The sequence below is a fragment of the Rousettus aegyptiacus genome, unplaced genomic scaffold (genome assembly GCF_014176215.1).
Source record: "Rousettus aegyptiacus isolate mRouAeg1 unplaced genomic scaffold, mRouAeg1.p scaffold_m13_p_2, whole genome shotgun sequence".
Taxonomy (NCBI): Eukaryota; Metazoa; Chordata; class Mammalia; order Chiroptera; family Pteropodidae; genus Rousettus; species Rousettus aegyptiacus.
This window is the reverse complement of record NW_023416295.1, coordinates 164,301,149-164,324,863: the sequence shown is the minus strand read 5'-3', so window position 1 is coordinate 164,324,863 and position 23,715 is coordinate 164,301,149. Positions and strand designations below refer to the sequence as shown.

General features: G+C 42.0%; 2 protein-coding genes across 5 annotated transcripts in view; one reads left to right on the top strand and one right to left on the bottom strand.

Moving 5' to 3' along the window:
• Window positions 1–5,838, bottom strand: part of WASHC4 (WASH complex subunit 4) — a 54,843-nt gene extending 49,005 nt beyond the window's left edge. For 2 of the 4 annotated variants that reach the window (XM_016127026.2, XM_016127027.2), the window contains exon 1: window positions 3,593–5,838. In XM_016127026.2, coding sequence (XP_015982512.2) covers window positions 3,593–3,713 — 121 coding nt within the window. In that variant the 5' untranslated portion in view covers window positions 3,714–5,838. Of the gene's footprint in view, window positions 1–686; window positions 821–3,592 lie in introns of those variants that run through there. The other 2 variants (XM_036237387.1, XM_016127028.2) reach the window with 2 other exon arrangements.
• Window positions 5,839–13,354: 7,516 nt separating this feature from the next.
• The window catches only part of ALDH1L2 (aldehyde dehydrogenase 1 family member L2), a 44,223-nt gene continuing 33,862 nt past the window's right edge, over window positions 13,355–23,715 (top strand). The window contains exons 1-2 of the mRNA XM_016127071.2: window positions 13,355–13,555; window positions 21,977–22,121. Coding sequence (XP_015982557.2) covers window positions 13,508–13,555; window positions 21,977–22,121 — 193 coding nt within the window. The 5' untranslated portion in view covers window positions 13,355–13,507. The remainder of the gene's footprint in view (window positions 13,556–21,976; window positions 22,122–23,715) is intronic.

Here is a 23,715-nt window from a genome sequence, read left to right as displayed (position 1 = left end):
TAAAATCAGACAATTCGATTTTATAAAGCAAAATGTGAAGCAGATTTGCTGTAATTTTTGAAAGCTTTCTAGCTGCGATGGAAACTACAGGACATCACTTATTTAACGTAAACAAAATGCATGGAAGGAAATTAAGATTCACGTGTTTATTTTTTCTATGTGAAGAGTTCTTTTTCGCTATCTTCAATAGTTAGAAAAATGTTTAGGAAAAAACAGTCAAACTTCCAAAAGTTGGTTGGGGAGGAAAAAAAAAAAAGGAAACCGAAACAGGAACCCAGATCACAGGCTCAGCTAGAATTGAACGCTCTGATGATTTGGCGAAAACCCCAAGAGTCCAAAGACAGGGCCAGACTCCTCTCTGGGCGGCTGGGCCTCCCTGGACCCGCCCCGCCCGTGCCCCAGGGCTGCAGAAAGCGCACGCCGCTCCCCCAGGGGTACCCCTGGCTCCTCGGGAGAGTCCCCGCCCCGAATGACGAGCCCTGACCGGGCCAACCTGACCCGCATCGCTGAGATCCCTAACCCAGAAAGAAACGCTCGAGAGCGCATCCCTCTCAACCCGCAGAAAGTGCCCGGAATCCGACGGCTGCGCAGCGACCGCGACGCAGAGCCCTTTCGCAGGAACGCCGCCAGGACTGAGGTCAGCGCAGGAGCGTCCGCCCGCAGCCCTCGCCTTGTCGCTCTCTTACTCTGTGAGCCGTCGTCAACGCGGTCGAACTCCCAGTCCGGGGACAGAGTCTCCACCGCCATCACCCTGGCGCCTCCCTCACTCACAGCCCCTACCAGCCCGGACGACTACGGCTGCCTCGCCCCAGCGGCTGTCACAGCACGTGACTTCCGGCCCTGGCCCCGCCCCTCGTCGCGAGCGCCCACCGGGCTTCACGCCCCCTGCGGGCCGCGGGGGCCGCTGGGAAAGCGAGTCCTGTGCGGTAACCGGAGGTGGCTGCAACGGCGGCGACCGTCCTCTAGGTGTCCTCCTTTTTCTTTTTGGGCCTTTCCACTGTTTTTTTATGTCACACCGATATCCTCAATTTCGCTTTGCTGTCTCCAGGCCATTTTTGTTACCTAGGGAGTTGCTTCCTCAGTCTAGCCAAAAAAGGGCAAAACTGATGGGGTCGGGGCATAAGAGGAAGGCGTGGTCCTCGAAAAAGTCGCTGTCCGGGATCTTCTCCCAAAAAGCCGGTATTTCTAACGCCCTCCCTGTCGCCACCATCGGCGAGCTTGCTGCTTTCCTCCTGCGCGTCCTGTACGGATTGTTCTTGAAAAAAACTGCGAAGTGGAGTTACTTTACGACCACCTTAGGGAGGAATTTTACTACCATGCTTACATTGCGCTCGCTCGCTCTCCGCCCCCTCCTCTTAAGAAGCGGCGGTGGGGGGTGGAAGGAAGAAGCGCTGTTTAAGTGTTTTTAAATGCTCCTACCTGCTGCCTGGCTTTTCCGCGACTAGGAATATGTTACCCAGCAACTCTACTTATAGCAGTGTTCATGGCTGCATGGTTTTTAATAGATACTAATAGAAAAAGGTCTAAATGTCCATCCACAGGGAATAATTGCATCACGTTTAATAATCCATACAAGCAAATACTAGGGAGCTGTTAAAAGAAATGAAACCGATTTATAGAGGCATGAGAAAATTATATTTAATCAGGTTCAATGTTTAATCAGGATCTCCTCTGAATGACATATCACAGTGACTAAAACCCTTCAAAGAGCTCAGTTGTCTGCTAAGAGAAATTATTAAGGTATTTAACTTATGAATCAACAAAGTATAGTTGTCAGATCTGCCATCTGCTTTTGCAAATAAAGTTTTATTGAAACACAATCATGCCCACTTATTTGCATATAGTCACAGCAGTGACAATATGGCCCAAGAGCCTAAAATATCTACTATTGAGCCCTTTAAAAAAAAGTTTGCCAACCCTTGTTTAAACTCAAAAGAGCAAAATAAGGAAAAAAAAAAGTCTTGTTATATAAATTATAGTCCATAGTGGGTTGAAATAACCTAATTTAAAAAGCATAATTATCTTAGAAAAATCTTATAATCAGCATATCAAAGTAATAGACAAGGATACCTCTATGTCCTTGTAAGGAGGCAATGGACATAGCCTAAAGTAGTCAAGTGGACCCACTTGCAGTTAATAACTAGGAAAAGTAGACAAAATATAATAAAAATAACTTTTTAAAGATCCGAAAGAGACTAAAAGCAGGCAGAAACCATAGGAAAACTTACTCAGCAACTGGTAATAATTATGCGTTTGTGGCTTTTTGCTTGACAGTGTCCCTCACCCCCTTCAAATCGAGGAATAAAACCTGTTGTGTTTCTAGCCCGAGATGGTAGCGAACTAAATTCATTGCTGTTGGAAGAGAAGCTGGAAATTTGGGGTGCTTTTGGGAGATGGAGAATTCTGAAGCAGGAGCCTCACAGAATGGATGAGATCTAAAATCCAAGTATAAATTCTGCCCAAATCCCTGACTAACCACAAAACTACATGTAGAAGACCTGCTGAAACCACAGTCAGGAGTCTTTGAAAAACAACTATATTGGTTGAAAAGTGTGTTTGCAGCCATTTGATGCATATTACCTGTGCACCTCATGTAGCTAAAGCTGAAGCCCTGTGGATTTAAGATAACAAAGAACAGAGGTTGAACTGGCAGAGCAACTTGAAATTTAGAAAGAAAAATTGATAAACAAGGGAACGGTAAAGGAAGGAAACCCCAAAATCTGAGCAAAAACACTGGCCAAATCTTTGTCTAAATGAAGAACTAAGCAAAAATATAAGCTGCTACACTCTTCAAAGTTTGAGTCCAAGTACATTTACTTCTTTCTAAATAAAAACCCCAATAATTTTCTGAAGAACATAACAGAATCCGGAGTGTCACTGAATTGTCATTTTTAAACAATGAGTGATAAAATTTAACCAAAATCTGACAGAACAGAAAAAAAGAAATAGATGAAATTATAATTATAGTTGAAAATTTTAACACTTTTCTCTTGGTATATGATATAACAAGTAGAATAAAAAATTGAATGATACTCTCAACCAACTTGTCTTGATTGATATTTATAAGATATTTCACCCAACAGCAGCAAAATAGACATTTTTTCAAGTATATGAAGAATACTCAGTAAAATAGGCCATATGCTAGGCCATAAAACAAATCTCAGTACACTTAAATGGATTGAAATGTTATGGTTATATTCTTTGACCACAATGTACTTACATTAGAAACCAATAACAAAATCTCAAAATCCCTGGAATTCCCTAAATATTAGCACGAAGCTCAAGGGCATTTTATTGAATTAAGAAAACCAGTCTAAAAAGTTATACACTGTGTGATTCTATTTACTCGATATTCTTGAAGAGATAAAACTATAGTGATTTAGAACATTTCAGTGGTTATCGGGGTTAAGGAGTAGTTGGTAGACATAACTGAAAATGGATGGATCGAGAACTTATCAATGGGGAGGTAGGAAGTAGAACTATTCTGTATCCTGATTGTGGTATTCCTTACATGGATCCATAAATTTGTTGAAACTCAGAAATGTATACTCCCACAAAAAAGGCAAGTTTACTTATGTTAATTTTAACACACCTGGTTGTGGGATTGGCCTTCCCATGCATCCAGCTTCAGATTTCAAAGGATGACAGGTCTTGGATTTACACTGTTTCTTTTCTGTCTCTTTACAGTTTTTACCACATTCTTTAGGTTTCATATGGTAGCCCTTGGCTGCTTCACGCTCATCACCATACCAGATGTAGCATAAGAGAGAAAAGGAACACGCTTAACTGATAACTCAAACAGAAGTCTCAGAATTAAGTTTTGCTGGCCTTGATTAACCTTACTAGGACATTGTGTACCTTGTTGAATCGATCATTGTAACTGAGGGGATGAGAGGGATGCACCAATTGGCTTAGTCCAGGTCATGTGCTCCACCCCTGGATCCTGGGGTGGTGGGGGTTTGGGAGACAGGTAACTTCATAGGAACCACAGGGCCTAAGAAAGGGGGAGAAGCAGATCCTCCGATGACAACCAGGTACTGTTACCCCAAGTAGTGGGCTGGTCTTAACAGTAATTGCGCTTTCTGTAGATCATACTCTCTCCTAAGGCGATGTCTTCTAAGAGTACCAGTTGAGAGCCTGGGGTGTATATTGGGCTCTCTTCTTAGCAGGTGTTGAACTTTAATTTCTTGATACTGAAAACTCTGCTTTGCTTTTCAGCATTTTCTTAGTTTTATAGCCTTAATCCCATATAACTTAAGAATCAGCAAATACCTCAAGGAAAAAACAGGTGTCCTAAGCTGCGTACATCTCCCTTATCTTTAAGATCTTTGGTCCTCAAGTCCTGGCTGCTCTAACTCCAATTGTTGTCTTTCTACCCGCCACTGAGATTGCTAAAAACTGCTGGTTTCTTTGCTTTTTAGCTCCTATTCCCTACCTGGATTTTCAGCTTCTCTCCCCAATTCAAGCATTGAAAAATGCCAAATTGGAAAGCAGATTGCAAAATGGATTGAATTCAGTGAGCTTCTTTTTCTTCTAAGTCCTTAATACCTCAAGACTTGACTGCTGCATCAGCTTTCTGATGCCTTCAAAGAACCAACTTTTGGGTTTGTTGGTCATTTTTATTATATGTATTTGGTTCTTAAAGAAGCAGATGTCAAGATGAGAGTAGATGTTGCAGAGACTGCTAGGAAGAAGAGTCGGAGTCTGGAAATGCATTAACTAACATGGATAATGGAGAGGGGATGAATGGCAATGCTAGCTTCCCCAGCCCTGTCTTCACGGCTTTTTATTCTCTCTCTCACGAAGCTGGCTTTTCTTATTATTATTAGTTACAATCAGATTAGTAATTACAGATTACCGGCAACTCCCAAATTCAGTCTCAAGGCCACAACCATGTTATCAGCTACTCCCTCTTCTTACCCTTGTGCCTAGAGCAAGAAGTCCCAGAATAGGTAAGGCGTGTGCGCCCTCCCTGTAGTGTGACCTTGTTGCTCCAAGCACCAGGTATCCTGCCATGACTGCGGGCATCTCTCACAACATATCCCCCTTTTCTTTTTGCTGAATTTTATTCAGCATAACTGAGAACACAGCAGCCTGAGTCTTTCTTAATCCTCGGCTTCTTGAGAATCTCTTCCAAATTTAGGACGGAGAGAATTAAGATGATTTTATTTTTAGTGGGTCCTCTGTCTGACGCAGGGTTCATTGTTCTGATGTCTGTGATGGAAGCGCAGCCTTGATTCTGGTATGGTGAATCCAATGATGGCATCCAGCTACCTCAATCACGGTAGGTGTTGTGAGGATGACAGGGAAAGATCCATCCCAGCAGGGCTCAAGAGAAGCAGGCTATACCTTTCTCATCCAGATCCAATCACCTGGAACGTGGTTGTGTGGCTGGACAGGATACTGAGAGGTTGTTCTGGTGGTAGAGACCAGTTGGTGGGTCTCCTGCCATGCGAGAGAGAAAGAGAGCTTGCAAAGACTTAAGCGGTGACCAAACATTATTTCATAAGGTGTGATGCCCTTACAATAGGGTGTGATTCCCTTACAGTAGAGGTGCACCATGCCCTTAATAGGGTGAAGGGAAGGAGGCTTACCCGGTTTTCACCAGTTTCCAGCTTGAACTTAATGTCTCTTTTAAGGTTCTATTCATTCTTTCTACTTGCCCTGAACTCTGAGGCCTATAAATGCAATGTAATTTCCAACCGATCCTTAACACCTTTGCTAGAGATTGGCTGATCTTTGCAATGAACACCGGGCTGTTGTCAGACCCCAGTGTTATGGGCAGGCCAAATTGAGGCACTATTTCTAAGACTAATTTCTTTGCTACTATCTGAGTGGTCTCCTTACTTGGTGGGGAAGGCTTTAGTCCATCCTGAGTAGATGTTAACAGTCTTGTTTTCACCCCACCACAGAGCTTGAGTCACTGCTACTAGTTCACCCCGCTGAGCTGGAGTTCCATGGCTTAGGGCTTGTTGTGTCCAGATGACAGTCTCAGTGGTAACCGCTGCAGCCCCGGCATACCTGACTCCTTCTGAGACGAAGCTACTCCCATCCGTAAATAGAGTAGCATTGAGATTCAGCCAAGCGCTGTCTGTCAGGTCTGGTCTGGCGCAGTTGACATTCTTTAGGATCTCAGGGCAGTCATGCAGGGTTTGGCGAGGGCCATCGACAGGCAGTAGGGTAGCTGGATTGAGACGGCAGTTTTCAGGAACTCCTCATTCTGTGTCCTTGAAGAGGATGAGGCGGGCCTTCTTTGTGAGGTCTTGTCCTTTTTTCAGGGCACTCATTCTTCCAATGTCCCCTTTTTTTGCAATACATGCATTAGTCTTTCTCTAACCTGACTCTCTCGGGTCCGTTGTTCACCCTGGGTGCCTGTTCTCGGCCTTTGCCTTTTCCTGGCAGTACCTTTGGCTGGGCTTCTTGGATGGTTGCAAGCAGGACCTTGGTCGTCTTCTTAGTCTGTGTTAAATCTACCTCATAACACTCATTGGGCTATGTCGACCAGCTCAGACAGGTTCTTTCCTTCAAACTCTTCTATCCTCTGCAGTTTCTTTCTAATAGCTGGGGCCAACTGACTGACAAAGGCTAAATTAACAGCCCTCCTATTATTAGGGTCCTCCAGGTCAATAGGGGTATATAACCAGTACGACTCTAAGAATCGTTCCAGAAATGCCGCCGGTGACTCATCTTTAAGTTAGTGGGTTGTTGAGTGGCAGACCAGAGGCCCTGGAGCAGAAGCTGGCAATACCATTTGAGAGCCTCCTTACCTTGCTCGGTGTTGGGGTCCCAGGGTAGACGGTTATTCAGAAGGACATGTCGGATATAGGTAGGATCGGTGGTGGGCTGCCCATTCGGCTCTAACACAGCCTTGGCAGCTTCTCGGAGGATCCACTCTTGTTCCTCCAAGGTTAAAAGGACCTGGAGGAGCTGCTGGCAATAAAAACAGGCAAGGAAAGAAAATCCCCACAAAAACCAAATAAGCCAGGGCTAGGATCCGCTGCTGACCCAGAATCTAGTCAGATGGGGCCACGGAGGCCAGACCTAAGGAAAACCGTACATTCAACCAGTCTGGACAGACAGACACAATGTAGATAGACAAAAATCAGTCCAGACAGACAGACAGACAAAAAACCAGAACACAAAACGCTAGCATTCGCAATTTTCTCTAATTTTCTCTTAGGCTTATGACCTAAGAACATCCACTCAATAATATTAGTGTCCTGCATAAGGATGGCAGTGGGAGAATGAGGAGAATGACAAATGACCAATAATAATTTGTCAAAAGATTCAATGTGATCTAACTGGGCCTGTTGTAGGCCTCATCAATTTTCTGTAATTCCTTTTCTGCCAACGGTGTTAGTTCCCAAGGACTACCCAATGCCGTGGGCCCTTCTAAATTAGAGAACAAGTTAGTTAAAGCATATGTGGGGATACCAAGGAAAGGACGAAGCCAATTAATATCGCCCCATAATTTTTGAAAATCATTAAGAGTTTTGAGAGCATCTCGCCTAGTTTCTATTTTTTGAGGAGTAATTTTCTGTTGCAAAATTTTATATCCTAAATATTTATAAGGAACAGAATCTTGTATTTTCTCAGGAGCTATCTTGAGCCCATACTTTTCCAGAGCAGTTTTTCCAAATGAAAACATATTTTCTAATATTTCTTTCTTTTCATGCTCCCAAAGAATATCATCCATGTAGTGATACACAAGTCGCTGAGCGAACTTTTCCCTTACTTCTTGCAAAGGCATATTCACAAATGCTTGGCACATGGTAGGACTATTAAGCATGCCTTGGGGTAATACTTTCCATTAATATAGCTGAGAAGGCTGAGCATTGTTTAGAGTAGGAATTGTAAATGCAAACTTTTCTCTTTCCTGAGGCTGTAAAAGAATAGCATAAAAACAATCTTTTAAATCTATAATCTTTAAAAACCAGTTTCAAGGAATTAAGGCAGGAATAGGGAGCCCAGATTGCAAAATTCCCATAGGCTGAATGACAGCATTAATCCTTCATAAATCTGTTAACAGTCTCCATTTTCCTGACTTCTTTTTTATAACAAATACTGGTGGATTCCATGGAGAAGAGGAGGGTTCGATATGATTACTGGCCAATTGTTCATCTACTAGTTCCTGTAACGCTTCTAATTTTTCTTTTGTCAGAGGCCACTGCTCAACCCAGACAGGCTGTTCACTGAGCCATTTAATCGGAAGGGTGAAGTACTGAGCAGTGGCCTCTACTCTAAATTTGGAAACTCCGAACCATGTTTGTTCAATCTTTGGAGATGTGGACAAGGGAGTTACTATGCCTTCTTCTGATTTACCTAGACCCTTGAACATGATATTTTGAGTAGCCTCTGATAAGGTAGGAATGTTTAAAGAAGCTCCCCATTGTTGCAATAAATCTCTTCCCCATAAATTCACTACAATGTTAGCAACATAAGGCTTAAATAAGCTACTTGCCCCTCAGGGCCACGGCAAGTCAGTAAGTTAAAACTTTGAAAAACTTCCGTAATGTGTCCAATTCCCATGAAATGAGCTTGCACGGGTTCACATAACCATTGAGATGGCCAAGATTGCAGAGACATAATAGCAACATCTGCTCCGGTGTCAAGCAAGCCTTCGATTTCTATACCATTAATAGATATCTTTAATTTAGGATGCTGTTCACCAATCATGGTTTGCCAGAATAGCTGTTTCCCTGTACTCCCAAATCCTCCAGTTCTTTTAACTGGAACAGCTTTCCCTTGAACATAAGATAATAATAATATTTGAGCAAATCTTTCTCCTGGTGCAATTTGGGTGGTCATGCTGACACTAACCATAACCTTTATTTCTCCTTCATAATCTTCATCAATCACTCTTCATTTGCATTTTTATAAGCTAGAGATTCTAAGAGTAATTCTTGGACTTCAGGAAGGGCCACCACCCTGACAATGGCTGTATGTAGCTAAGACAAAAAATCAGTGTAACTCTCCCCAGGACTCTGTATAATTTTAATGGACGACTGAGGATGCTTCCCAGGTGGCTCAACTCGAGACCAAGCTCTTAACACTATTAATTTTACCTGTAACAAGGTCTCTTTAGTTGAATGACATTGCTGCTCAATAGTAGTAAAGTTTCCTGTACCTGTCAGATCTTCAAGAGTAGCCCCTGGAAGATTTCGTGCAGCGTTTCTACGAGTCACCTATTGGGCTTCCTCTCTCCACCAGGTTTTCATTTGCAAATAAGGACCTGGTTCTAACACAGTTTTTATAATAGCTTCCCAATCTAACGCTAACAAATGTCGTTCAGTGGCTATACTGTTTAAAAGGCCTGTCACATAAGTGGACTGCATACCATATTGATTGATAGATTCCTTAAGTATTCTCAGGAATTTATGCTCCAAAGGAGTATAATTCACATTGATACTTCCCTGAGGAAATTGATCATTGGGGGGAAAGGCCTGTCTCACTATAGGGAACCCCATCGGCTGAGGAGTAGCTGTCTGTCTAGGAAGATTTTCTGGACTACTCTCTTCATCTATTATTTCCTTAGTCAAATCAGGTGAAAGGGGAAAAGTAAATGAAACAGGTTCAGCAACTGAAGGCTCTGCCCCAAATACAGTATTTGAAGGTGGGGCAGAGGGCTTTTTTTGGTTCTTGCAAATATCTTCCAGTTGGCCCCAACTGCAGTTGCTTCAACCTCTGATTTATTGCTTTTACTTGGGCCAAAAGAATCTGATAAGACTCTTTACTAGAAGGAATGCGGCCTGCACAATCCTCCTTAGATGAGGACTCTGTATATTCCTCTTGCTCATTTCCAGACTCCGTTTCTATAGGATTTTCATAAATGGGTTCTGGTTCTTCTTGGCATACTGTCAAATCAGTTGCAGCCCCTCAGAGTCAGATCGTAGAGGCCGTAAAGCCTGAGACCAAAAATTCCCCATGCTAAAGCTATGCCGAAAGTATCGCGTACTCGTGAGCGAACGTATCTCTTTCAGTTTCCAGTTGGATCTGGAAATGAGCTAAAAAAAAAAAAAAAAAAAAAAAACTATGCCGAAGGTATCGCTTACTCGTGAGCGAACCTATCCCTTTCGGTTTCCAGTTGGATCTGGAAATGAGCTAAGAAACTATGCCGAAGGTATCGCTTACCCACGAGCGAACTTATCCCGTTCGGTTTCAAGTGTAACCCGGAAATGAGCTAAAAAAAAAAAAAAACTACGCCGAAGGTATCGCTTACCACGAGCGGACTTACCCCTTCGGTTTCCAGTTGGATCTGGAAATGAGCCAAAAAAACCTACGCCGATGGTATCGCTTACCACGGGCAGATTTACCCCTTCGGTGTCCAGTTGGATCTGGAAATAAGCTAAAAAAAAACTATGCCGAAGGTATCGCTTACTTGTGAGCGAACTTATCCCTTCGATTTCCAGTTGGATTTGGAAATGAGCTAAAAAACTACGCCGAAGGTATCGCTTGCTCGTGAGCGAACTTATCCCGTTCGGTTTCAAGTGTAACCCGGAAATGAGCTAAAAAAAAAACTACGCCGAAGGTATCGCTTACCACGAGCGGACTTACCCCTTCGGTTTCCAGTTGGATCTGGAAATAAGCTAAAAAAAAAAAACTATGCCGAAGGTATCGCTTACCACGGGCAGACTTACCCCTTCGGTTTCCAGTTGGATCTGGAAATGAGCCAAAAAACCCTACGCCGATGGTATCGCTTACCACGGGCAGATTTACCCCTTCGGTTTCCAGCGCAGTTCCGCACCCTCTTATTTTTCGTTCCCCACGTTGGGCGCCAATTGTTGCGGAGACGGTTAGGAAGAAGAGTCGGAGTCTGGAAATGCATTAACTAACATGGATAAGGGAGAGGGCATGAATGGCAGTGCTCTGTCTCCATGGCTTTTTATTCTCTCTCTCACACAAAGTTGGCTTTTCTTCTTATTATTATTAGTTAAAATCAGATTGGTAGTTACAGACTACTGGCGACTCCCAAATTCAGCCTCAAGGCCACCACCGTGTTATCAGCTACTCCCTCTTCTTATGTTTGTGCCTAGAGCAAGAAGTCCCAGAATAGGTAAGGCATGTGTGCCCTCCCCGTAGCGTGACCTTGCTGCTCCGAGCACCAGGCATCCTGCCATGACTGCAGGCGTCTCTCACATTAGGAATGCCAGAGATTTTCTAAAGGAAAGAACCATTGAGGGGAAAAGGGGAGGGAGCAGGGAAAGCTAAGAGACCCATCTGGCTGCAATTCAGGTCTGATTCTTTGTGAAGGAGAGAGGGAAGGAAAGTAGGTTAGGGAAGAGTCCTAGGCTGCTATGACATTCAAAGAAAATGGTAGGCCAATAGAATCATCCCATGAGAGGTAATCTGCATCTCTTATAGTAAGGAATGACCTGCCTTACTATCCTTGCTCCCCCCCCCCCCCACTGCCCAAGTCATTAGCTGGAGAGGCATAAACTGAGTTTGAATGTGGAAATAAACTTCAGAGTACAGCAGCTAAAGTCATCAGTTAGCCATGCTTCCTACAGTTGATGATCTGTCAGTGGCTATACTCAAGGTTACCACCTACTACAATTTTGGGTGACAGAAAAGGGGTTATCCAAGGGGTTAAATAAGATCCCCCCCCCCCAAAAAAAGTGCCTGGTTCAAAAGCTGGAAGGCTTTCTGTAAGTGAAAAATAAAGAGGAAAAAAAACTGAAAAAAAGTTTATTTCAGGCCCAGACTTTTATCTCATAAGGATAACTTGCTTTCAACTTTGTTTCTTCAGCTTGCTCTAGACTAGTCACTTTTCTCTCATTTCCTTCATCTCAGCAAAAATATCTTGGGAGTGTCTGCAGATACAATGGTCCTTCACGCACCAGACACTGGCAAAAGCAAATAACATCCCATCTCTTCCAAGAACGTCCCCTGTCATTATTTAGAAGTGTATTATTATCATTGTTCGTATAGCCAAGTTCACTTAAATTCACTCACATATTTGCCCTTTTTTGGTCTCTATTCCTTCCTGCATTTCCAGGCTTCCATGTGTGTAATTTTCCTCTTGTTTAAAAAATATTCTTTAATATTCCCTTTATCAAGTGTCTGCTGATGACAAATTCTCTCGAGTTTTTGTTTCTAAAATTGACTTCATTTCATCTCCATTTTGCTGGAGATACACACACACACACACACACACACATGCACACATATATACATACATATATAGGTTTTGTTTGTTTGTAAAGTCAGTTGAGTTGGTGAAGGGCAGTTCCCAAAGCAAAACCCTGATGTTATCTGCAATTCTCCAAGCTTTGAGGATGGGTTTTTTCCAATCTCTCCTACCTTCTTAAACACTTTTATTTATCAATTCATTTTCGCTTTCAACAAATATTTTTTAAGCTCTGCCTAGTGATAGTTACTGTAAATCTTTATAAATCGAATATGAATTCAGTCTGCAAGGAGCTTCCAGTAGAGAAGATGATAGCTACATAAATACCAGTGACAGATTAAAACATGATGAGATGCACAGACAAAAGCCCTTTTCCGTTCTGAGAAGTAAAATACTACTTTGGGGGAATAAGTAGGTTAGGGAGGAAAGAATTAGGAAAAAAATGACTCCAGGAAGTAGCATTTGAGCTATACTTTTAAGAAGAAAAGGAATTTTGTCGTGCTGAGAAATGCGACAGGTAGTGACAAGCTTTTCTGGGAAGTATTGTCCAGGACGGAATTGGCAAATACTTCAGTTCAGCTGAATTACACGTGCGAAAAATAGCACCGAGACATAAGAATAATTCCAAATTGCAGATGGCCTTGAATGAACGGCTGAGGAGTTCTGTTTGAGACAAGCGCTCAGCCAAAGCATGTATGAGCATTTCTTCTAGAGAGGAGAAGGAAATGGGTCTCTACCTACCTACCTATCATCCATAGGGTACCAACTCTGTGCCAGACCCTTTGCTCAGTGCTACGTACACAGTCTCATTAAATCTCATCAGCCTACGAGACGGGTATCAACATCCTTACCTAGAGAAGGTGCCCCTACCCCTTAAATTTCGTAATTGGACGCATACTGGCGTGCCTTTTCCCTTCTCAGGACTGTGTGATAGGCATGACTTGGAGTGTCAGACTGACAATTGAGGCAGATCCCTATGTACCTAAGAGGGCCCGAGTAACTAGTAGGTCCCACAGCTAGTAAGTACCTGGCCCACGACTGGAACCGAGGCAGCCACTAGCAGCGGTCCCTCCGGCTCCGCACCAGTTTAGCAATTTCTCGAAGGCCCGGCGGCTCCAGGCGGCCGACGCAGCCCCGCCCAGCCGCACGGGATTGGCCGCCGAGCCCCGCCAGCTGGAGAGGGCGGAGCCCTGCCACATGGAGGGGGCGGGGTCGTGCCAGCTGACGCGGCGAGGCCAGGGGTCCGGTCCTGGGACTTGCCTTCGCAGCCCGCAGCGAGCGCGGCCGCCCAGGCCTCGGAGTCTGCAGGCCGCGTCCAGGCTGAGCCTCCCACTTGCCTCCCGCGCCGCCGCGCCGCCCGCGCGAGTGCTCCTTTCCAGAATGCTGCTTTGGGGCAGCCAGGCGCTCCGGCGCTTCTCCACCAGCCGGGTGAGTCCCTCCCAGGCCAGCGTCCCAGCTTTCCCCCCGGGGCTGGAGGGCCGAGCTGCGGGGCTGGGGGTGGGCAGTGATGTTTACACAGCTAAAAAGCCGAAACAATGTTTTTAAAACTGGGAGACAACAGAGATGGGTCCGGGGCAGGGTCCTCGATGGGGCTTGTCAATCGAGCCATTGTTTTCTACGGGGAAAAGAGCCAAGGATGCGGCTTTTGAACATCTAAGGTCTGGCTGGCATTGACAGGGTGGGAACAGTCACTTGGCAAGGGGGACAGAAGTCGGCTTCCTTTCCTTTTTCGTTTCATTTGTGAGATCCCTGGTTACGACCTGGAGCCACGGTACAAGACTGAGACCATCTCCCGAAGGAGAGTGGTATCAGGTCAGCCGGGTCCTCCTCTGCAGACTGAAAGGTGTGAGTCCTTCGGACTGGCATGCAGGGCCCATTCAGATAGTGGCACTCAGAGCTGGGGTTTGAAAGGTCACTCCTGAGCTGCAGGCGGCAAGATTTCTAGGATGACGAGGCGCTGCAGAAGCGGGCACTCTGAACATTTGAAAACTGTAGCGCAAGAACGGAGCTTTGGCCCAGCCCCGAGCCTTGAAATTGCATCAGCTTCTCCAGAAATGGAACAAGAATGGACACGTTGCATGTGGCGCTGCCTTCAGCGCTGCGGGGGCCTCGGGAGAGATACCTCCCTCTATCTAAGCGGACTCCAAGCTGTTCAGGGAAGAGAAAAAAAAAATCTGTCCCATGTACATTATCTCTTTATAGGAAGTACATGTTTGCTCTAACAAAAGAATTTGCTTTTGATTCATCTTATCTGCCAAAGTCATAAGTGCATGCATACACATTCAGATGTAAAAAACTTAAAGGCAGGGAGATGTCTTGAGTAGCACCCCAAACTGGCCCAAAGTGTAATGTACCAGGTATCTGTTAAAAATGCTTTACATATATACTCCTTTAATCTTCATAATTTCTCGGCGAGGTAGGTACTATTATTATTCCCATTTTAAATGGAAAAGCTTCCCTCCCCCAGGCAACCCCCAAATAATGAGACTTCACTTAACCCCATGCAATCAGTTGTGGTTATTCTGAAAGTACTCACCTTTTTTAAACATAAGGAAGAAGAGACCTGCTCTGGGAAAGCTTTTGCTTGCTCTCCTAAGCAGAGCACTGCCCTCCTTAGCTTGCTTCCGACACGTGTCATGTGGAAATCCGGGTCGGATCGCACCGAGAGGAAGGGGCTTGTGCCAGCTTATTTTATTGGCCTCCTCTGTCAACATCTTTCATTGAATTATCTTTTTTGGAGAGTAGAAGAGAGTCTCGAGGAATGAAAATATTGTAATAGTGGGGTTTCTATAAGATTTCAGTAGTAAGCGATAACATCCAGGTGGCAAATGGCATAAATAAAAACGTGTGTGGGGAATCACCAGGCATGGCGGTGAGGAGTCAGGGGCCAGAGTCTGACTATACCCAGGAATGCATGTGGAAGAGCAATGGCGTGTGGCTAGGAAGAAGGCAGGTTCTTCAAGGGCTGAAAGGAAGACATGGAATGATAAGTGAAGAATTTGGAGTATTTTGCTCCACAGCAAATGGGTGTCCACCCTTTGGACTGTGTTCTATAAGAATTGTTCAAAATCAAACATGTGGGAGCATCAAATGATACAAACATTTTGGTTAAGCTGGCAGTTTTTTATAAAATTGAACATATACCTAAGAGAAATGAAACCTTGACTGTAACAATACCTGTTTATGAATGTTTACAGAGCCTTTGTTCACAGTCACCAAAAACTGGAAACAACTTAAATGTTCTACCACTGGTGACATGACAAACTGTGGTACACCATCCACATTATGGAATCCGACTCAGGAAAAAGAAAAAGAGGAATTATATACCAATACACACAACATGGATGAAACTCAAATGTGTGTGCTAACTGTAAGATGACAGACTCAAAGGGCTATAATCATATGATTCCAATTATCTGACATTTTGGAAAGAGTATAGTGATAGAAAAAAGATCAGTGTCAGGAGCTGGAGACGGGGGAAGGATTGGCTGCAAAGGGCCATGAGGGAATTGAATTGTGGGTGGACGCAACTGTTCTTTATCTTGACTGCGATGGCTTTGTTAACACTGACAGAACCGCACACTGAAAAGGCCATATTTTGCTGTATGTAAATTATACCTTTGTCTCGAAAAAAGTTACACAGCACTTTTGAGTTTGATATTAAAGCAGAATGAAAAGGAAATCTCAGAATCTAGTAAAATACAGGGGGAAAATTAGTTTATGACGCTTCCTGATAGAATTAGTTTTTTCCAGTCTCTATCTTAAAGACATGAACTTAGAAACACTTAATGATTTCAGCTTAGTGATATGGCTGGATCTTTTTAACTGGTGCAACTATATATAGCAATAAAACCCTTCGTCAGTTTTGTCATCCACTTCATATATCTTGCCTGGCTCATTGCTTCTTAATTTCTCCTTAGTTTATTTAGCCCTCGTATTTATTTGGCATCCTGTTATTTAGCCAGCATCTGGGACAAGTCCGGCTGGTGTTTCTGGGTTGATAGCCTTGTTTCAGGATTTGAGGTTACCTTATAATCAGTTTGAGAGTCTGGACCTTCCCCTGCTTCCCGGAACCAAGTACTGGCTTTATACACTGTTTCTAGCGACCACATTTTTAACTTATTTCCTTATTGCCTGACCCCTGCTTTGTTGTCTAGTTTGTTTTTAGAACCTCCAAATTTAATTTCAAACTATATTAAATTATGTTTTAGGTACTATGAGCTTTGTCTAAATCCTGAGGAAATAATGATAGTAATAGTATTGGTATAGCACTTAGTATGTACCAGGTATCTGTTAAAAATGCTTTACATATATACTCATTTAATCTTCATAATTTCTCGGTGAGGTAGGTACTATTATTATTCCCATTTTACAGATAAGGAAACTGAGACCCAGAGGTGTTAAATGACTTTTCTAGAGTCTCACAGCCAAAAAGGATAAAATAAATAAATAGTCCCTGCTTTCAAGAAGTCCATAGGTTAGTAAAGATTAGTAAAGATAATACACCAAATGGAAATACAAATGGATCATAAAATATGAACTCAACTAAAGTAGTAATCAGGAAAATGCAAATTAGAACAAGATATAGTTTTTCACTCATCAGGTCAGTAAAAATCATAGAGTATGACAATATTGTGTGTTGACAGGGATGAGAAAACAGTTCTTCGAATACTCCAGAAGCCAATCTAATGCTATCCCATAACATTTAAGTTCAAAAATGATCCTGCAATTTCTTGTGTAGATAGATATCTGAGAAAACACTTCCACAGGGGCACAGGAAGCATGTACAAAGATATTCATGGCCATGGCATTCATAATTATGACATATTAAAAGCCAGAATGTCCCTCAATAGGGAAATGAATGAATAAGCTGAAACATAGCTTCTCTATGGAACACCGTGCAGCAATTTTAAAGAATGAATTATATGTACTGATAGAAAAGTTATGGAACATGACACATAATATGAATTCATTTGTATTACTTTTAAAAACACAAAATAATATTTTAGGTGCGTATTTCCATGTTTTTAATAGGAAGTGTTATGTGTTATATGTTAATTTAAATTAATTTTAAAATTCTATGCAATTAGAATAAACAGGTGATGATAGCTATGAGTCTTAGAAGACTCATCTTGGAAGTGGGCCGAGAGTGGGGCAGGATTATGGGAGGGCGTCTGGAAGTTCTCCTTGGATGTCCTCTCCATGCAGACCCACACTGTGCTCTCCCATCTCAGCTCTGTGATACCATTATATCTTTACTTGTGTGTCTTCTCTACTAACTGATGTACTTTTGAGAATAGCGACCACATCTTCTTTGTACCGTTAGTATAAGGGTCCCATAGGAAAATGGCCACAGAGGCCAAACAAGTTGGGATTTGAATGAGGGATTTGAGCGGGATGGAGTGAAAGACCATATTCAGAGTAAAGGGGGCACCCACTGCTCAACTCCAGATATTGCAATACGGGAATGCAGATCAGGTTTGACAAACCTCCTGACTTTTAAAGAGAAGTAAAAAATTCAACCTGCTAATATGAATTCTCCTAATTATTTTACAAATGTTCCGTGAGCCAAAACCAAAAACAAAAAGGCGCGTGCCTGATTTGCAACCTCTACCATGCACTGTGCCCAGAACATGGTAAATACTCAAAACATGCCTGTTGAACAAATGTCACACAGTGTCAGGCATGGTTTGGAGCCGCGTGTACTGGATGCTCCATTAAGTGTAGGCGTCTGACTGTCTCAGAAAATTTTACTTCATTTTATTCTCTTGTGGAAAGATCCTTCGTATAAAATTGTCAATTTTCACAATTCCTAGTGTGGATAGCTTTGGCCTTATTTTACAACCTGCTCAAAAGGTTCTATTACGGTAGCATCTACTTCACAAAAGGGCTTCAGATCGGGGCAGACTCTTAGCATGGTGCCTTTACATTTTTCTACTGAAGATTATGATTTTTTTTTGTTGTTCTTTTGCTTTATTTTTTAATCCTCAGAGCATAATCGGAGTCTATATTAACTTGCTTCTTGAAGAGCTCCACCAGGGTGTGGACAGCATGGGAATGCAATATTTACTTGTTTAAAATCAAAAGCTCTGTTCCCTGCAAAAGGCTCTTTGAATACAGAACATTATCTCTAGAGAACCCCAAGGTACTAGCGCTTATTGCCCGTATTGTCCCCATGTCAGGACTACCAAGGTACCCTTAGTAAGTCTGATGGAACTGCTTTTCACAACTGACCTGTAAAACTGTTGCCATGTTTTCCTTTTTTTTTTTTTTTTTTTTTTTTTAAGAAAAGGGGAGTGTGGGGGTGGGGGCGGCTTGAACATAGGAAAGCCACAAAAGCACATCTGCTGAAGTGAGATTGATCTGAGTTTGAATCCTGCCTCTACCTCTTATTAGCCCTGTCCTTGGGCAGGTTACTTAACTTCTCAGAGCAACAATGTTTTCTCATTTGTAAAATGGGTCACTGTGAGTATTAAAGTAAGGACACATGATAAGTTTTTGATAAAAGTTTTCACTGAATGAAAAGGGCTCCAGATAGTGCCAGGCTCACGTAGGAGAGATCCATTAGCATCATTTTCGTTGACCTATGTGTGACTTGTGGCGTAATAATAATAGTAGTTAACGTTTATCGGACATTTACTATTGCCATTCACTGCACTAATGCGTTACATGCTTTATCCCACTAAACCCTTGTAACAACCTTATGAGATAGATTCTATCATTATTCAGGTTTTAATAGATGAGACCCAGCTTATGATCAGACAGTTGGTGTTACAGAAAAACAATGTGCACTAGGATAATAATTAGAGTTAGAATCTTCGGGCTGCCACTCAGTAGCACTTTGACTCCAGACTGTAGCTTAACTTCTCTGTGTTGTAATCTCTTTATCTGTAAAATGGTTTCACAATTCCTGTCTACAGGAGTCACTGGGCAATCAAAATAAGGTATTATACAGGAAATACCTGGCCCATCCTAGGGTCTCATTACACTGTTTGCTATTATTTCTACCTCTTCTTCCTGTTCCATATTTCCCAAGGCGGTCAAGCTCTGTAAGCTCTGTAAAATCTATTTTGTAGTCATCGGACACACACTATCCGTACAGCAGAGATCCTCAGACTTTGTGTGCCTATGAGTCACTTAAAATGTAGCTTCCTGGGCCTGAAAGTCTGACATAGTAGATCTGGAGTGAGGCCCAGGAATGTACATTTTGTACATGTCCTCCCAGCTGATTCCGCCAACATGGGTAGTCCGTTCCCAGATCATACTTGGAGAAATAAGACTAAGGTCACATAGCCCAGTCCAGTTTTATGGAATTATGCTAACTCATTAGAACCGCATTTAAAAATCATAAAATCTGAACATTACTCAGTGTTAGAAACTTGCCTCTGTAGCTTCGACTTTAGCATGGAGCTCAGAAAATATTTCAACAAATGTAGTATTTCCAAAAGTTCAGACACGGACAGTTTCTTTAAACGCCGTCTTTCTGAGGGAATCGGTGAATCTGGAATTGAACCCCAAATAACCAAATGACAGCTGAGTAGCACACTGCGTTTGGGTCAGATCAGCCTCTTTGTTCTTGTGTGTTTTAAGGGTAGTATTTTAGATGTCTTAAAATATATATGATGGTAGTAATGGTATGAAGTAAAGCCAAATTTTATAAGAAGGCTAACAGGTCAATTCTGTTTCAAGCCACAGTATTAACTACAAGATTTGAGGATAGAATGTTTACAGACCATTTCAATTTTTTGATGAGAGGAAATGAAATAATCATACATTTTCTGTAGGTGAATTATGCTTTTGTTAAAAAATTAATTTGTTTGCTTGCATGTTATCTGTTGAAACTCTAGGCTCTTTTGGAATAGAAATTTCTGCTGGCCCTAGAAAAGGACTTTTAAACTGAAACCTTAATTGTTTAATTATCAACTCTATTACAGAGAAAGTGTGAACCCATATGCTTTAAAGTTCATGTCTAAAAAAGGATGCCATCATGCCCTTAATAGAGTGAGAAATAAGGGAACATCAATTTTCCTCATAATTAGATTTTCACAGTGAGGCTTTACTAATTTAGAGTCCCATTTAGATTAAGGAGGAAAAAAATTCTAAGTCAGAACCCTGTGGAGCCATATCCTAACATGGAGGAATGAAAGATGGAAGGAGTTCTGGGGGCTGGAGTTGGTCCGTTGCCAAAACAGGAAACACATAGCAAGTCATGACCCTTTGATTACTGTCTCAACACCCACAGTTCTGCTTCTAGCCTGCTGCACCTGATGGTTTTTCATTATCATCTTAACAATCATCATGTCAACATGTTACTGTAAGCTCTGTAAAAAGACTCCATTTGGGGATAATTTGCAAAAGGTGTAATTGCTTAAAGATGATCCTTTAAAAACTTGAACCCCATTAGTGCCACTCTTACCTAAGGTGCTTATATTTCTTGATAACCACTGTATTTTTGTGCACCACTGTTAATCATCTAAAAAGAAAGATGCAAGAGATGGGTGGGCAGCTCCACTTTAATTATTTTATTTTTAAGTAAATACGTGGACTTTGGAGTCAGATGGATCTGGATTCAAATCCCAGCTCTTCCCCTTTCTGCCAGTATGATGTTGGGGATAAACTTAATATTTCTAAGCCTTGGTTTCTTCATTCATAAAATGGAACAAAATGGGGGATAATAACAGGGTAGTTGTGTGGATCACATTAAATGAAACGATGTGCCAGCCTCAATTCCTTATCTGAAACATATGGAGCCAAATGTATTTTGGGGTTCAGAATCATTCACATTTATAAAGCTAACATGGTACGTAGATAATCCATTACATACAATTCACAGCAGGGTTTACAATAGTATCTATAACCAAACACATTGATTTTTCAGCAGCAAAGCATATGAATATTCACATAGTCTTTATAAATATTATAAAGAGTACAAATAGCATTATGTCAGTTCAGGTCAGGTTTAAAGCCAAATGAGTTTGCACAAACTTACGAGAAATCTATAAAGTCTATAAAAACATTTCATTAAATCAATCCAGGTTTTGAGGCCAAATGAGTTTGGGCCACTTACTAAAGATTTAGGAATTCTAAACTACATGAAAAAACATACGACAGTGTCTAATATACTAGTGTCTAGTATACAGCAAAATCTTCAAAACATTATTAAAGCTTTTACTTAAACAGTACTTGGTGTCAGACACTGCAGTAAGCCTATTACATATTAAGTCATCTTCTTCATTCAAGGTTGGTGACATTATCATTCCCATTATACAGATGAGAAAAAAAGAAAGATAAACAGAAGTAAGTTACTTGCTTAAGGCCACACAGTAAGGGGTAGATGGTCCTAGGTTTTGATCTCAGATAGTCTAGCTCTAGAGTCTGTTTTTGACCCCTATGCTATACTAGATGTTAGCTCTGGGCCTCGTTTGGAGGTATGAGTGCTTCTTATTTCTGCATTGCAGGGGCATAAAAGCACTGTCACATTGAAGTAGATCTTGCTCAGATTTAAACTGCTTTTCATTATGAAACTTACACTTATTTGTTAACATCATGCCTCATTGCACCAAGGAGGTAAAGTAGCTTGCAAAAATATAAGCAATCTCAAAGATTATAGCAAATAATCAAGAGTATTAGAGCAAAGGGAAAATGAGGAATATTTCAGAGTGAGATACTTTCACTACTACCTACATATAATGTTGTCTGGGTTCAGTACATGTCAGTAAAAATATTATCTTGCAGTTCTTTGATCCTTTTGTCATTCTCAAGTCATCTCGTATGATTGAAAAAAAAATGTTTATTATCCATATGTCTTCTATCCCTGTCAACATCCGTCATCATTGAATTGTTTCACAGGTTTATTACAAAAACAAGCTGAAGTTGGCCCTTATTGGTCAGAGCGTCTTTGGGCAGGAGGTCTACAGCCACCTCTGCAAAGAGGGCCATCGAGTTGTGGGCGTGTTCACTGTTCCAGACAAGGATGGAAAAGCTGACCCACTGGGTGAGTGTATCTTGGAACGACGGCATCAAGGACTCTGCGCTGGCCTTTCAGCTCTCCTATCTCTGGCCCAGCTTACGCCTCTCATCCCTCTTAGCACTTCTGTACTTCCGCTTCTTTGCCACAAGCCCCCAAAACCCAGACTGCATACCGCCCCTGGTGACTCTGCCATGTCCTCTCTACCTATTGAAAACCTTCTCAGGCCAAGGCAATCGGCATAGTGGATACAGATTCAAAAAGTCTCCCTTCTTTGTGGGCCCCAAGACAAAGATACGGGCCCCTGTCATATTAAGAGTTCCTCCCCTTTTCTTCATGGTAATCATCAGATCTGTCAGAGGAATTTCTAGGCATATATTTTTCCTGAATTACACTTGTGACTGATACAGATGTGCCAAGAGGAAAAAAGGGAAAACCACACCCAATAATAAAAATCGATGTGGGATCATAAAAATGCATTTATCTCAGAACAAATTATAGCTATGGGTGCTTGGTGATTAAGGCAGGTAAAGAAAATAGCCATCCCCAGAGCAAACCCACAGTGTGATTCTGATTTGCATGCCATAGTGATATTGAGAAAGGGTGCAAGACATAGAGATAGACACAGTCTACAAATAATACAGGTCAGGAATAAAACTAGTGTCTAGAAATCTTGGCTTATGACATGGACCTTCATCTATCACTGGTACAATGTAGCATGTTACTATTATATTGGAAAACAGTGTAACAATAACCCTAAAATTTTACTTTTTTTCTTGGAAGAAGCAGCTCTGGGGTTTATCCTAATTCTTGTTACTGCTTTTTAAAGTATTATATTTTAATATTATTTTTCAAGAGTCAAGTTAAAAAGAAAAGTTGGGCCAAGGGCACATATGCGCCTGAATTTAATCACTTGATTTAGAATTATCCTTATTTCAGAGAAAGGTGATTGCAATCTGGGGAATTCTGAAGGAACCTGCCTCGTGAATTCTTATACTTGGCTCCAAAGGCGGAAGAGGGCAAGACTCCTGTTGCTAGAACAATGACATGTCTCATCGTTATCTAATTCCATCAGTTTTGCGCGTGTGATGTTTGGGAAGACTCATATTTGGGATAGCGGATCGGCTGTTGAATCAAGAGGACCTTAAATAATATTAGCTTAAATTAAGATACAAATCCATTTCTCAAATCTGGATTGGCCACTAGAGCCATATAGGATATGGTAAACAGCATACATTCTAGAATCATGAAATGATTCTGACTGTGTCACTTACTAGCTGAGTAACCTTGGGAAAGTTACTTAAATTCACTAGGCTTCAATGGTACGCATCACGCATAGATTAAATGAGATAATATATATTTAGGTACTTGGCTCTGTGCTTCTTTGATCAATAACAACAGCAGCTAACTATTCTTGTTGTCAGACAAAAATAGTCCTGGGGTGGCCAAAAATTAATCCAGGAGAACCAACACCTGGATCCCTTAAACCTGTCTCAGTGGAGTAGATTTTTTTTTTCTTATTTATTTATTTATTTATTTATTTATTTAGCATTTTATTTCTCCTCCCCTCCCCCTGCCTCCCTTCTCCCTACCCTTTGGTAAACACTAGTCTATAGTCCAT